Source organism: Arvicanthis niloticus, chromosome X (assembly GCF_011762505.2).
Source record: "Arvicanthis niloticus isolate mArvNil1 chromosome X, mArvNil1.pat.X, whole genome shotgun sequence".
NCBI classification, from domain to species: domain Eukaryota; kingdom Metazoa; phylum Chordata; class Mammalia; order Rodentia; family Muridae; genus Arvicanthis; species Arvicanthis niloticus.
In genome coordinates this window covers 121,080,169-121,096,657 of record NC_047679.1, presented here as the reverse complement: position 1 = coordinate 121,096,657, position 16,489 = coordinate 121,080,169, and the positions used below count along the sequence as shown (strand labels likewise).

Sequence of the window (16,489 nt, the reverse complement as noted above, 5' to 3'; positions counted from 1 at the left end):
ATTGATATATTAATTTTCTTTATTTTTTTCTCAAATTTTAAAAAAATCAATAGGTGATTATAGAGTTTGCAGGTGTCTCTCCTCTAACCATACCTCCATTCCCTGAAGACTCCTAATATTGGTGCAGAACCATCTTTCCCAATTCCTGTTGACCCTCTGCCTTCTCTTCTGCTCATCTCCATTCTTTTGTGTCAGTAACCAATATCTAGAAACACTACATGTGGGAACCCAGTGGCAGCATCTGGCAAGGACTCAGGTTTTGATTCATACTATCTTTCCTTTGCTTCATTATAATCCCTCCATTCTCATTCTCAGCCATGTGAGAAGCAGATGTGCTCCTGGCACTGCAACTCCATTCATTGGTGACTCCAACACTTGGTACAAATCCAACTCCCAGCCATTTTATCCATGTCTCTGCAGATTATTCTTTGTCTATCTACAACTTACTTGTAGGAGCTCTTCATTTCACTACACCTTCAAATTGTTGAAGACTTTGCCTCTTGGTGAGGACAGTAACTTCTAAGATGTTAGATCTTTCCTGAAGATTCTCACCTTTTAATTAAGCCATGACTTCTTTTCCTATTTGACACCTAACAACCTGTAGATGTACTCTCTACCAGGCAAACCTCAGTAAGTATAATTTCCTAAAATCTACAGAGAGCAAACAAACAAACAAATATAAAACAAATCCAAATAAACAAAATTGAAAAACACTAAGGATTGGAACACTCAGCAAAAAGACAAGAGCAAGCATTAACTCCACAAAATAACCTCTATCATCTTTACTCCAGATGTCTCTATACTAGCACTGAAACACAAGCATTAACAGACAAGATAAATACATCCATAGAACTCAGTAACCCCACTGCACTAAGTGCTGTGAACTGCAATATAGATAAAGAACAAGAAGAGACGTTTTTTAAATAGCAATTGTAAATGTGCTCAAGGACCTTAAACAGAATATGAACAAACCTCTTAATGAAGTCTGTAAAAACACAAACAGTGGAATAAAATAATATAAACAGTTCAAGATATAAAAGTAGAAATAGAATTTCTAAAGAAAATGCAAACTGAAATCAAACTGAAAATGAACAATTTAGAAAGTCAAACGAAAGCCTCAGAGGTAAGTCTCACAAGCAGAATATATGTTGTTGAAGAGAGAATCCCAGGCATCAAAGACATAAAAAAAATCAGATAAACTTGAAAAAAAATGAATCTGACAACATTCAGGCATAAAACATTCAAGAAACCCGGGATACTATGAAAAGACAAAATGTACAAATTATAGGAATATAGAAAGAAGAAGAAAACCAAGTCAAGGCACAGAAACTATAACAAAATCACAGAAGAAAATTTCCCCAACTATAATAAGAAGGGAGTCCATCAAGGTACAAGAAGTATACAGAACATCAAATAGACATGACCAGAAACAAAATCCTCCAAGTCACACAATAAAGCACTAAGAAAACAGAGCAGTGAGGGCACACAGAGACTGAACAGGAAATCAGGAAGCCTGTATGTATCTGAGCTAAGTCTTTTGCATATATGTTATAGATGTGTAGCCTGATGTTCTAGTGAGACTCATAACAGTGGGAACAGAAACTGTTTGATTCTTTTGCCTGCTTTTGAGACCCCTTTCTTCCTTCTGTGTTGCCTAGTCCAGACGTAGTATGAGGAGAGGTGCTTATTCTTATTGCAACTATATATACCAGGTTTGGTTGACATCCCTGGGAGGCCTGCCCTTTTCTGAAGGGAAACCGAGGAGGAATAGATCTGACAGAGAGCAGGGGAAGGAGGATTGTGAGGAGGGGAGGGAAAGAAAACTGCAAAGAGTAGTCAAGATATAACATAGAAGTATTAAAAATATTAAAAGGTACAAAGGAAAAAGTCCAAATACCATATAAATTTAGAACTATTGGAAAACATTGAACTTTTAAATGAGAATGATAAAAGCCAGAGGGTATGGACTGATGCTTTACAAATTATAAGAGATCACAGATGCCAACCCAGACAAATACACCCAGTGAAACTGTCACACTAACAGAAAAATTAAAACACACATGGATAAAACCAAGTTTAAGCAGTATTTATCTACCAATTTAGACTACAAGAGACACTAAAAAGAAAACCTTAGACTCAAGAGTTTAACCTCACACCCAAGAAAAAACAATGATTGAATAACACCAGACAAGTAAAATCAAAAGCTGAGGAAAATTTCAAACAATCAAAACAAAATAGGAATCAATAAAAGTTTCTAATTGCTAACTCTCAATATTAATGGTCTCATTTTCTCAATAAAAAGACAAATATATTAGATTAGAAAAATAAAAAGAAATCTGTATTTATTCTGCATCAAAGAAACACAATGTACTATCAACAGTAAACATCACTCCAGGGTAAATTATAGAAAAAAGTTATTCCAATCAAATAAACCCAAGAAGCAATATGCTGCTGCTTTTTAATAGCTGATAAAATAGACTTCAAAACAAAATTAAATAGAAGAGACAGGGAAAGATACTATATACAAACAAAAGAACAAATCCACCAAAAATATAATAGAATTCTAAATATGTATGTACCAAACACAAGAGCACCAAGCTCATAAAACAAAAAGCACTACAGTTAAGAATAATATATTGAACTACATACTGTGATAGTGAGTGACTTAAATACCCCACTCTTGCCAATAGACAGATCCAGAAAAAAATAAAACTGAACAGTTTCTGTAGTTAAATAGCATCATAAATCAAGTGGATCTAGCAAATATTTCATCTGAACACAAAAGAATATATCTTTTCAGCACTCCATGGAAATCTTCTTCACAACTGATCACATATTGGACACAAGGCAAGTCTCAACAGATATAGGATGTAATACCCCACATCCTAACAACCATAGAGTAAAGCTGGATATCAACTATAGAAATAACAAAAAGCTTACCAACTTAATGGAAACTGAGCAACTCTACTGAATGGAAAGTGGGTCAAGACAGGAATCAAGAAAGGAACTGAAAACTTTTTAAAGTCTAAATTCCTATAGACATTTTTTTTTTTTTTAACAAAGAAACCAAAAATACACACTGAATAAACGGTACTTATCAGACTGGATGTAGAAGACTGTGAAAAGATCTGTATCTACTACCCTGCACAAAACTCACCTTCAAAAGAACTTCAGCATAAGGCCACATACCTTAAATCTTATATATGAAAAAAACAGAATTATCATGAACTCATTGGTACAGGAAAAATACTTCTCGAACAAATCACTTAAGCACAGGCACTAAGATCAACAATAAATCGAACCCCACAAAACTGAAAAGTTTCTGTATAACAAAAGAAAACATCACTTAGACAAAGTAGCAGGCTATAGGATAGGGGAAAGTCTTTACTAATTACACAGCTGATACAAGGCTAATATTTAAAACCCATAAGTAATTTTGAAAGAAATCAACATCAATAAAACAAATAACCTAATAAAATATGTATAGATCTAAACAGAATACTCAAAAGAGGAAGCACTAATGACTGAGAAGCAGATAAGAAATGTTCAATTCTTTTATCATCAGGGAAATGTAAATCACAAGTCCTTGGAGATTTCATATTATATCAATGAAAATGTCCAAGATCAATAAAACAAATGACACCTCATCTTGGTGAGGATGAGGAGTAAGATGGTCATTCATCCATTGCCAGTGGAAATACAGTCTTTTAAAGCCATTATGGAAATCAAGGTGGCAATTCCTCAAGAAGACGGGACTCAATCTACCTTAAAATCCACCAGTACTACTCTTGGGCATATACTGCAAAACTCTACATGCTCCTCCAGGGGCAGAGATACTTACTCATTCATGTTCCTTGCTTCTTTAATAGCCAGTGATTGGAAACAGCCACCAATAGATATATAGGTAATGAAAATATAGTACATTTATGTAATGGAGTATTATTTAGTTATTTAAAGAATGAAAGTAATAAAATTTAAAGGTCAATAAATGGAGAAAAAAATATCCCAAAGGAGGGAACCCTGAACTTGAATGAAATTTTTATTTGTATTTTCTTATATGTGGATTTTAACTTTCAGGCATTCTATAGACATGCTACAATATAATCATATATATATATATATATATATATATATATATATATATATATATATATATAATCAGATGTAGAATGAAAGACTAGGAGTGAGGCTAGGATCTCCAAATAAAGGGAAGTAGAATACATTATTATGGAGAGACAGTGGGTAGCATAGAGCAAGAGGACTAGAGGGGATGGGAAATGTAAATGAGGGAATGGTGGGAGGAACAACTAACACCATTGGGGTCCAAGTACTGAGAAGGGAAAGTGGACATGAGCTCCAATCCCAAACTCCAAAGCTCTCTCCATTTGAAAATTTGGAAGAAAAATTAATTTACTTCAATAGAGTCTCACCTTGTACAATAACCACACATAAAGATAATCCCCATGCTTGTTAGTAGGTGACCAACATGAAACAAACTCAGAGCTATTTTTATAGTTTTTTTTCTTTTTTATATTACAGATTTTTTGACATTTGTCTGTGTTACTAGCTTTTGATTGTATATTATGGTTTTCAAGTTTTTGGTTTTATAAATTTTCTGTGTGTATTTGGGTTTGTTTGCTTTCTTTTTGTTATTATTTTTTATTCTTGTATGCCCTTTTGTTTGTCTGTTTTACTAAACAAAAACAAAATTTAGTGGGGGTTTGGTGAGATGAGAAGGATCTAGAAAGAGACAGGGGAGGATAATCTCTGATCAGAATATATCAGAAGAACTATATTGATTTTTAACACAAACATAAAATATAAGTGAACACTTTACTGTATAATGCTGTAGTGAAAGGGCCAAGTTCTTCCTTAATATGACAAATATTTGCAAAATTCTAACAGTAATATATTTCCAATAATATTGAGGATTAAAACTATTTAATAAGAATAGCCAAACACAAGATATAATTTGATTCTCGTTTACTGAGCATCAGTTGAAGGAGAAGAGGGATTAGTAAGGAGATGCCCATACTATGGCTCCCATAAAAGCAGACTGCCTGCACATCCACAGATGGTGATACACTCAGGAAACAACTGGATACAAAAGCTGCTCTCAAGAGTGTGCCCTCTACTGGAAGGGTGAAAAAAACCTTATTGTTATTGGCCTGGTTCTATGGCACTCCTTGGTTTCAGACTATCAGAAGTCCACTGAATTTCTTATTTGATTCTTTTTTATTTTTGTATATTTTAATTATTTACTTTTCTGATGCCATCCCATTTCCCCATTAACCCCCCCTCCAGAAACCTGCTATCCCATCCGCCTCCTCCTTTTTGCTTTTATACCATTTTAGTTACATGCAAGTATTAAGATCAGTTCTAGGTTGAGAAACTAGCAATACAATAGATGAAAATAATCAAGGAACAATCAAGACAACAAACAGAAATAGTCAAAGAACAAACAAGGCAATAAACAAAATCCCATGATCATTGTTTCCAAGACCTTATCAGGATGACCAAAATATCTAAGCTTACTTCCCTGTCCTAGCCCAAAGTCAGTTACATGTCTGAAGCCTTTTTCTTTGTTCTATCCTAAGATTTAGATTCCTGCCTGAAATTACTTCTTTGTTCTAGCCTAAAATTTAGATTCTTGCCTAGAATTACTTCTTTGTTCTAGCCTAATGTCAGATTCCTACCTGAAGCCCATTTTCTTTTTCTTGGACAATGTCAGATTCCTGCTAAGCAGCCCCAAAATCTTTCTACATTTCCCCCTTTTTAAATTTCATAAACAAGACTTAGCCTGTCTTAGATTGTTCTGAGAAGAATGCCTTCCTTACCCTTCATGGAATATGCATTATCAAAAGCACTGAATTTCTGTCTTAGGTTGGTAAGGCTCTGGGCAAAATATTACCCACCCTTGGTTTGCCAGACTGTTAAATTAATAACTCTATTTGGGGGTCCATTTTCAGTTTCAAGTCATGTACTTTGGCTACCAACATGCTGATGTTAAAATCATGCTTTAACACAATGGGCAGGAATAAAAGTATTCCCAGGACAAAAAAAGTCTAGCATGATCAAGCTATATCTGCCATTCTTGAAGCTTGACCAAAATGGAAATACTGACCTCAAGCCATGGGTAATTTTATCAGCATCATCTGCAACATCAAAACTCAGCAGAGCAGCATTCATTAAATTCGTAATCTCACTATGCAAAGTCCAAACATCCAGAGAGGTGTTAGAATTATGTCAAATACCCTGCAAGTGTCTTTAAACTTTTTCCTAATTATAATGAATACCACTGTAAATTTTAGAAGTAACACACTCCTTTGTTATTTGGCATGACACTTGATGTGGTTTCTTACTCTTAAACTCTGAACTTCCTTCCAATAATATGAATAGGATAAAAAGCATCAATCTGATGTTACAAATGCCTATATAAATCCTCTTGTATACTCAAAACATTAGTAACATTTTTTTTTTTTTTTGCTAAATGATTAACAAAAGTAGTTATCTTAACTTCTTGTGTCAAAACAATTATCCAATAAAAACTTTTTGGATGCCAAAGGAACTTTCTGCTGAGTGTCTATGGGACCCTACAACTAGGCATATTTATGCCTAGGGGAAAAGGATGAATCCACTTACTGGCATATGGCATGATCCCGATCAGATATTTAATATGGGAAAGAGGTAATGTTTATGGGTTTTTTGCAGGATGCTAAAGGAGCATGATGGCTACCAGAGAGATTGATGAGACATCTTGATGCCGGGACAAAAAAGGATGCTGACCTGTGAGCCTGCTGAATGCCCAGACAATGGTGACTGGGAAGCTGTAATGGACATAAGTTCCTGACCCATCATTGCTTACCTATACCCCAGATGGGACAAGCTGCCTTGCCTCAAGTTTTAGACATTGTGGTATAGAGAATCAAAAAGAGAAGTTATGATGACTCTTGTATTTTTCTTAAATGTGGCCAATTATGTGGACTCAATCATGTACTGGTATAGAAATCAATCCAATATTGGAAATAACAGTCTTCCTCTGGAAGACTGGATCTGGACATTTTCAGAGACATATTTGGAAGTTAGATGCAATTCACTATGATGTTATGTTAGCAAGAGATGAAGTTTGGACAGGATCTGGATCTAAAACAAGTGTTAGTGCATGTGTTAAGGTTCTTTTAATTGTCAAATTAAAATTATTTTTGTTTTCTCTACAATATTCATTGTAAGTTGCATTGATTGTACACTTTCTATTTGTGTTAGTGTGTTGAAATCTTGCATGTCTATGATGGGGGGTCTATCAACCAGCTCTTGTTTCATTGCCCTGGGTATTATAGAACCTTGGTTTTCTGAAAAAAATACATTGCAAGTACTGGAAGAATTGAGTCAGGCTTTAAGCAGAAGCAAGAGGGCAGTGGGCTTAATTACTGATAGTATAACAGCTTTAGTTACATTAATTGCTAGTACTACCATTTCTTATTCGATTCTTAAGCTCCCCTTTCAATATCTGGTTTAAGGAATTGCACACATCTTCAAAACAGATCTGTGTTTCCAGAGTGCAGCTATTGATGCTTTGTAGGAGGCAATTGAACCCTATCTGGTTGGCCTTTTTGAAGATATCAACCTGTGTGCTATCCTTGTCAAACTTGTAACAATTATGTCAAAAGATATCCAGCTAGTATGCCAAATACATGGAGAACATGCTCAAGAGTTCACTATGAGGGGAAACATTTCCTTCTAATTTTTTCCTCTTCTTCCTTTATCAGTAGTTCTGATAGTTAGATATTTTCCCCATTGGATCAAAATATACTTAAGTAAATGATTGTAAGTGGAAACAAAGTACAGAATCAGGTATTGACAGCTTGTCCAATTTCATTTGTATGTGGATTTTTAATAAAAATGCAAGATGTAAAGCATTAATGCAAGCAAAATATTTCAGTGAACACATTTCAACAGTTCAATTTCATAGCAATTTTAAAAAAAACCTATTGAAATTTTTGGACAACTCTATATTTGGATTTTTTTAGTAAGTGCATTTCTTACTGTCAGGAAATACAAGCATGTGTATATAAATATATATGTATACAAATATACACACACAATTTGAAAGTTCGCTTTAGATAATAATAGACATAATTGATTAGTCCACAATATTTACTGCAATGCATAAGAAAGTATCCTGTGAATATAAAGGAAGACAGAAATTCAGCCTTTAATTTTTTTTCTGTTAAATGCATCATTTACTAATATTCTTCTAAATTTCTTTCTATCTTAATGAAAAAGTTTTTCATTTCTCACCTGTATCATTAAAAACTGACAATAAAATAACTTTGTTATCCAGAACATCTGTCTATTAAGACATCAATGAACAAGTACTACAATTTATGAATGCTTCATCTCTCCACTTTCCCCAACTGCAACATCTCCACTGCCAGTATTTAGATGGGATGCTCATTGTCATTCGTGGATTATTACAACATATTTTGTGTTAAATACAGTTCAAGGCAAAGACAATCAATATACTTATTCCCTGAAAAAACAAACTAGAAAGGATATAGAACACTGACAGGCAGTTGTGTACAGCTTCACAGAAACATTTCTCATCAAAACAAAACCAGTAAGATAGCCTCATCAGCAGTGATTCTGGTTGGTGGATCTATGTTGAGGGCTAAGATATGTGTTTTTTAAAGATTTTTAAAAATTTTTAACATTACAATTATATCATTTTTTCTCTCCAAACCCTCTCACATAATACCTCCTTGTTCTTTTTGAAATCCATGATCATTTATTTTCATTAATTGCTGTTACATGCATATATGTACATCTTTATATGTGCATGTTACTAACTATATTTTTTCTCAGTCTATATATTGTTTTTTATATTTATATTTCCAAGGCTGGTCATTTGGGATTAGAGGGCAAATCAGTGTACTCCCCTGGGAATGACTATTTCTCCCCCTTTCTGTATTTTCTATTTGCTTGTAGTTCTTTACTAGACATGGGGAGGACCATGAGGACTCAACCTTACACAAAGAACTATAGAATCTATATTTTTAATTTGTTTACAATCTTACACAAATTGTTTATGACATTTTAAAATATATACTGTAATCTACACTGCATATATTTAAAACCTTGGTACATAAATATTTTATAATATAAAATTTTTCCAAATATATACTTAGGGTATGGTAGAATATCCTGTGTAAAGGTAAAAGGATAGAAATAAAACTAGAAAGTTGTCCTATGATCATGGCATCCACTTATGTCTACTCATATACATCATACTCATACACATTAACAAAACGAAAAATAATATACACATTAAAATAATAAAATGTCTCAATAGCATGATATATATTCTTTAGAATTCATTTCTACCAACTTAAAAATTTTCTGACCTATAATTTATAATTAATGAGACAGTATTACAAACTGAATCCATTTTATTCTGGTTGTTAAACAGTAGAATCTTTAATATGTCAAGGCCCAGAAAGTGACTCACAGAAAACAAGTTAGTTTTGCTTGTTTCCTGTTGCTGTTAACATCTATCTCATACACTTTGGACAGGATTTGAGATATGTCACTGTCTTTGTTTTGATAAGCGTGTTTTCCTGTGAATCTCAATACCTCTGCCTGCCCTATAGAATCTTCATTATTTTTAATGTGCTCTCTAGGGAATGAGAAATACTGAGAAGATTCCATCATTTTGCCTAGAAGTGCATTTTACATAAAAGAGTTGTTTCAATAATCCAGTAATGATGATACTCAATCTAACATAATGTTAATAAGATGGAGACAAAGTGAAGTTTCCATAAGTATTAATAGATTATTTCATTTTCTCAATTTTTCCGTTAGCTCTTTTTTTTTTTTTTTTTGCCATATTTCCTTTAAAAGTCTATCCTAGAACAGTTATTTTCCATTCATAAAGACTTGAGTGTTTGGAATGACATACTAAGAAGTGTAGTTTAGTATGTGCAGAAAAAAATTAAATACTGTTTAAGGTCCCATAATCAAAAATAAAAGTAATAGATATTGTTTAATCTCCTGTATGTCAAGACATGAAGTACATTACTCATTTAATTTTGTTGTAAAGCAGTTAAAAAGTATAAAGTTCAATTATTGTGAGTAAATTTCTGAAGGTAACCAAGGAAAACAGCAGAAGTGTATCACCTAAAGGGTGAGTCTTGGTTCTTATAAGTTCTGTAGTGGTGTATCATCAAGGGTTATAATGAGGGACACAAGCACAATAATTACTAATTTTTCTTTAAGCACTTTCTCATAGAACTCAATCTTTGACTTACCACAATAAGCTTTAAAGAGAAAAATTAAAGGGATACAACCTCTGGCCTTAGTGATTTTATAGTCAAGTGCAAAAGTTATGTATTACAAAAACAATATTAAGTGCAATAGGTTATAAATAGAAAAACGCTGGAGTCTGACTTAAATATTGCTTCACTTTCATACACTATAAATGAAGTAAAATGAAAGTATCCTTAAACTCAAAGTGGTGAATGAATGTTTAGTTTTGACAGAAAACCATGAGAGATTCGGTTACTCAATCTAATTTTACTGACTGATTGAATCAGACATTAGGGAAGGTGTGCTAGACAGTATGATGGATAAATTCCCATATATTTGAGAGGGATATGTCTGATGAAACTGAATTTAATAGTTTGTATGTACAGAATCATGAATAAATTCTATTTATATGATGGGATAACTACCAAGGATTATAAGTGGGCTTTGAATTCAAATATGACTTATCCTACATCAAAGCCAATGAAATTGCCTAGGATATATGTTAGAGAATAATTGAAGAAGAGTAAGAAATCACAAAACCCTAAGAGTGCAGGACAATTAGCACACAGTGAATAGACAATTAGCACAGAAATACACTAAAGACAGAAAAGACAGCTTCCAAGTGTCTTTTTATGATAGTGAAATGTATATGATTTTGGTATTTAAATGAGATGTCAGCATTCATCAGATTTACATCACTATTTACTGTGTATTATTTTAATTTAAGGATAACTTATATAGCAAAGAAGATTCTGTATTCCCTAATGTATAATAGTGATAGAAAAGTGAAATCCCTCTATTTGTGAAGAATTTTGTTCTAAGGAGGGATTAAAGAACCTACATTAAAAGGCAATTTCTGTGGGAAAGCCAAATATGGCTTCCATCAAAAAGATAAACATAAATTTTCTAGTACAAGTGCAGTATATAGAAGAATTGTGTACAGAAACAGTGGCCTAATGGCCAGAAGTTGAATGTTTGTGAGTTTGGAAAAAAAGTTTTAAGTTGAGTTATCATGTCTTCTGTTGTCAGAAACTGTAGATGACCTTTGTCTCAAGCAAAATATCTCTAATATAAAATCTTTTAAATTAGTTTTGTAGAGTATCTCTAATATAAAACCTTTTCAAATTAGTTTTATAGAGGTCATAGTGGAAGAGGAGACAAAGAAAATTAAATTAGGCAGGAGATTAAGGGTTGAGACTATAATACACTAATGAAGACTGGAGTTTAGAATTAGATCATGTCCCATGGGAACATTTAAGGAATAGGCCAGGTTTCCTAATTGAAACTACTATGTAGAGACGCTGATAGGCAGCAGACCAGATGCTACAATAGAGATGTTCAAACAGTGATTTCCCCAAATTATCTGTGGGTTATAATTTAGAGTTAGTGGTTTTTTTTTCTTTTTATAAAAGAGTAAGTCAGAGTAAAGTCATACAATCCTTATAACAGCCATTTAAAAACTAAATTTGCTTCAAGCTAATTATTCTATAGTATTGATTCTTCAAATAAATTGTAATGCTTTGACATTGTATGTGGACTGTAATTACACACCTGCTCTGATTTCTGAAGATCAGTAAACTCCAAGATGACAATAATACAGTCTGAAGTTAAATAGTTGAGGATGACGGAACTGCAAGTCAGTTGAGACAAAGCAGCACAATGAGAAATGTAGTACAGTGTGCTGAAAGAAGGTCATGTTTGAAAATGTTACTGGAAAAGAGGGATTTTCTGACCAAATGCTTTGAAAATGACCACGATTTTATACACCCATTAGTAAGTTACCACAAGTGTGGTCTTCACCATGCAATTGCTTAGAAATTGTCATGATAAGGAATAGTGACACCTTTCAATTATTATACTTTTGAAGACTCTGTTGCCACACTCATTGGTAAAAATTACTTCTAAACCACAGGGAGAATATTCACAATATTTCATTTTGTAATGTAATTTAAATTCATCTTAATCCCAACTAATGCATCCTATACACATATAGATAAGAAATCACTCATACAGAGTAAAATTTGTGAAATTGAGAAACACATTTTCTTCAGATGTAACTGTCTGATCTCAAGTCTCCTAATGACTAGAAACTCTGCTTAGATATCCAAATCCATTGTGTTCTGGAATTATCCTAAAAATCTCTGGAAAAGTACTTACCTATCCCATTTAATCAATAGTGATTCTAATATTAAAAGAATAAAATCATTTTTTCCATGCTCACATGGTGAATAAACCAAAAGTACCCTAATATTTTTCATATAACTATTCTGCTTATTCATTTGTGAAGAAATGTAAAATCAAGTTTAATTGCAGTGTACTGAGGTCTTTTTTCTATTTTTCTTCCTTAAGGATGGTTATTTTAAGATATAGCAATGGAAATCTAACGTGATCTAAGATCATTTTAGAAAACCAAAAAGGGACCTATAATTGTAAAAAATGCTCATGGTTATGATTTTTTTAGAATAAAATTTCAAATGTTAAGAATAAATAAAAATGCTTTGTTTGTAGATACTATTCATGCCAATAGAAAAGTATGGCATAGTGCCCTACCAGAAAAGTGAAAAATCTTTATTGGAATTAAGGTGGAATGGTGGGAAAAGACATAAAATTGACTTCCAGTATTTCTTTGTAGATTAATTGAGGTGTCTATTACTTAAAATCTAAATGCATTTCTGAAAATAGTTACTCACATCCCTATCTCTGACTGTCACAAAGGTTGACATTTCTGTTCCTTTTCATATGTTAAGTAACTAAAATTTTAGGACAAAATATCATAAAATATATGAAATAAATATGTTTCTTTTGTGAATAAATTCTAATATTTTGTTTTTATAGTCCCAAATCTGAATACTCTACCTTCAGTTTGTTTTTCTACCATATAATAATAATCACAAGACAGATAAATTATTAGTCATTTTAAAGTAAAATAAATATCAAGTCTATGCATAATTGTGTAATGAAATTGAGTATGAGAAATTAAAAATCATATTACTTCTCTACTATCACTATATTTTTGATAGCATGTATTAAATATTATACAAGTCCTACAAAAGAATAAATGTTCAAGGTATTTAAAAATATTTTAAATTATTTGAGTCATCATCCCAGGAAGATTAGATACTTGTTTCACCCTGGATTTAACCCAAATCAGGTATCCTGGTAGAGGATACCAATACAAGATGTCCCAACCACTCCTGGACCTTCTTAATTACAGCCTTGCTTTGGGCCCTTCAGGGAGATGGGCTACAAATGAAAACCCCTATCCATAATATTAGTAACTCTTGTTCTCTGCCTTTTTGTGAGTAGATAAACAAACACTCCCTGCTCTGTATACTTAACCACATATTTAGTAACATTAATTCATGTTCTATAGCATGTTGTAAATCTTAACCCCTACTGCCACTTCAGCTGATCAACTAGGGTGGGAGAATGCAACTGTTGAGTAGTATAGCAGTTTACTCTTTGCTCTCCTTAAAAACTCCAATGCCTTAATTCTCCCTCAGACAAGGTCTTTAAAATCTGTAGCTTCTGACTGCCCATATTATAGCCCCTAACTCCATCCACCTATACACCCCTCTCTCCCATAATAAAGGGCAATTATAGTCTGTGAAAGGGAGTCTGAGAGGATAGATTTATGAAGGTAAAGAAGGCTAGCTCTCACAGAAAGACCTGCTTGAGGCTCCAGCATAACACTGGTAAGGTCATTGTAATAAAGCTGCTTGTACGTAGAAAGTGACTACTCCACACGTGATTCCCACAAGATCACAGTTAAATGCCTCCTAGTCTTTGAGCAAGATGAAAGCTTTTATGTGTGTCTTCACTCAAGCCTCATTATTCAAGAGGGAGCAGTCAGGACACTCAGAAATGCATTAACTTGCATCCAAAAGTATTAAGAGTAAATAAATAGACTGACCAAATTCAAGACAGAATGAAAGAAACAAAACAAACAAACAAAAAAACAAAACAAAAAAGGAAAGGCATTCTGATTCAAGTGGACAAAATAAAAATAGCTTTACTAACAGATATTTACCTAGAGTGGAAATCTGGCTGAATTAAGAAAACAGTTTGAAGAACTGAGTGGGTTGTAAAGTTTTTTATAGTATTTTTTAACGAATATATTCAAAAACGGGCTGTGAAAATGACTCCTCTGTTGAAAGAATTTCCAAGTCTAATGACTTGAATTTGGTAGTAAGAACCCTTATGGTGGATGGAAGACTCACAAAAGTCACCCTCTGAACTCCAGGTTGGTGTCATTTCACTTGTGTACACACATGCGTTCACACACACACACAAAACCACATACATACTTACACAGATGCATACACACAAGTACACACACTCCACAATACTAGTAAAAAATAAAATATTCATTTCTTCCATTTCCTAATTGCTAATTGCCTTAGAGGATACAAAATCAGAAACCCAGATGCTCCCCCTCCAACTAAAGGACACAGTTGAGAAACCTGGAGATTTCTGCCATAACTCAAAATAAAAACAGTAACTCAATGTTATTTTCATTATCTGACTTTCAATATTCACTCCTCCAGTAACACTGACTGATAGATACAGTGTGATAGAATCAAAACAGTGAATATGAAGGCAAAGGGACAGTTTCCCAAATCATGAAATGCCTTTGCCTTGCATTGTGGGTGGTAACATACTAGAGTTCATTATTTCTTCCTCTTCCTTGTTTGACAACAGCCATAAACACTGGGCGGGGGATGGTCCTCATCACAAGGGAAAGTTGGTCAAGGAAGGCATTGATGGATGTTCGGAAGAGAACAGGATCTTCAGTGGTCCACCTACTAAAAGTAAAAAGGAGAGAACATCAGGAGAAAAATGAGGAATCTGGGCAGGGTCCTCATACTACATCTTCTGCTTACTTCTAGCCAACCAGAATCTCCTTTACAGCACCTAGAATACCCATTGCCTCCCAGTCAAAGACCACCCTCACTCCAAACTCTTGGAGAACTGACACAGTGAGAATAGTGTCATTCACAGTGAACTCCTGCTGAACCATCATTTGCTGGTGCTGGACATTTGATGCCAGGGTTCTGCATGCAATGTTTGCCTCCACAGCGGTCAGGAACGGCACTGTTACAGAACTGAAGGGAGTTATAGTTAAGGTTTTCACTACTGAATTTCTTTGTGCATTGAGTTTGATCACACCTCTGAGGTTTACTTTCGCATCCCGCAACTAACACCCAAAGAAACCCACAGCCATTTCCTCAGTGGTTTTGGTGCTCCACACCCTAAAGCCTTCACAGATATACTTGGTTCCTATTCTGCCTGAGGATTGACTGCCTACAGCATGACCTTTCTGTCTCCTCCCTAGTAAGCTATAAACCTCCCCACAATAAGTCCCCTCTCAAAGCATTCTTGGAGTTCTGTTCTTACTATGTTGCTGTACCCCTGTTAATGTGCTCCTCATAAAAGATACAACTCCAAGAGTCGACTTCCAGCTGTTGTTGCAGCATCTCCACTGGGTCCCGGGATAATTGGTGCCTGTTCAGGCTGAGGAGCTATGGCTGCTTCTTGCACCACCACTCTTGCCTCTACAGGGTTCCTTGTATTGAGGCTACCTGGGGCAGCCTGGCTACCAAAATCCTGGACACGATTTACATGTGGAGAGTTACCACGGTTATTCTCTGTTTCAGAACGATGTGAGCTTGCTTCAGATTGATGTGAGCTTGCTTCAGTATCACGAACACTGGATGTGTGCTGTCCATCCTCTCCTTCTTCTTCACCACCTGCTCTACAAACTTTGTCCCCACTGGGATCCTGCATGGTTAAGTGGACTTATACACCCAGGGTTCCCCTGTAATACTACCACCCACTCACCTGTTGCTAACTGAGTGGGAGCCCCGCCCTTTCAGACAAAGGGTCCCATTGTGAGGCTCACAGTGCCCCTGCAAACAGGATCTCGCGAGAGGAAGAGGATCTCACGAGAGAGAAGTTATCACGAGAATAGGAGAATTTCATGAGAATTACAATCTCTCCAGAGATAATGCCCAACAAAGTAAAGATCCATTATCACTCTTTGATACAAATGAAGTGATTATAAAATACTGGGTGTTTTCTAGTTTATAAAATATTAGATATAGGGATCATAGTATTATAAAGAAGAAAGCAAAACAGAGATTCTGGCTTCATCTCTTTGAGCAGATTAAAGGAAGTCTGTTTATGT

General features: G+C 34.4%; 1 protein-coding gene across 1 annotated transcript; it reads right to left on the bottom strand.

Moving 5' to 3' along the window:
* Window positions 1-14,811: 14,811 nt before the first annotated feature.
* On the bottom strand, window positions 14,812-16,229 carry LOC117695545 (uncharacterized). Its single transcript, XM_034486445.1, has 3 exons — window positions 15,743-16,229; window positions 15,279-15,407; window positions 14,812-15,107 (listed from the first exon to the last, which is right to left on the bottom strand). Exons 1-3 carry the CDS (start codon window positions 16,087-16,089, stop codon window positions 14,963-14,965), a joined length of 621 nt encoding a protein of 206 aa, XP_034342336.1. The 5' UTR covers window positions 16,090-16,229; the 3' UTR covers window positions 14,812-14,962.
* Between the last annotated feature and the right edge of the window lie 260 nt (window positions 16,230-16,489).

Bases quoted from the DNA above. Each gene is read 5' to 3' on its own strand.
- LOC117695545 (XM_034486445.1), bottom strand. From the start codon at position 16,089: ATGCAGGATCCCAGTGGGGACAAAGTTTGTAGAGCAGGTGGTGAAGAA. The intron at 15,408-15,742 runs GTATCTTTTATG...AACTCCCTTCAG, and splicing joins GGAAGTCGACTCTTGGAGTT to TTCTGTAACAGTGCCGTTCC. The intron at 15,108-15,278 runs GTCAGTTCTCCA...TTTTACTTTTAG, and splicing joins AATGACACTATTCTCACTGT to TAGGTGGACCACTGAAGATC.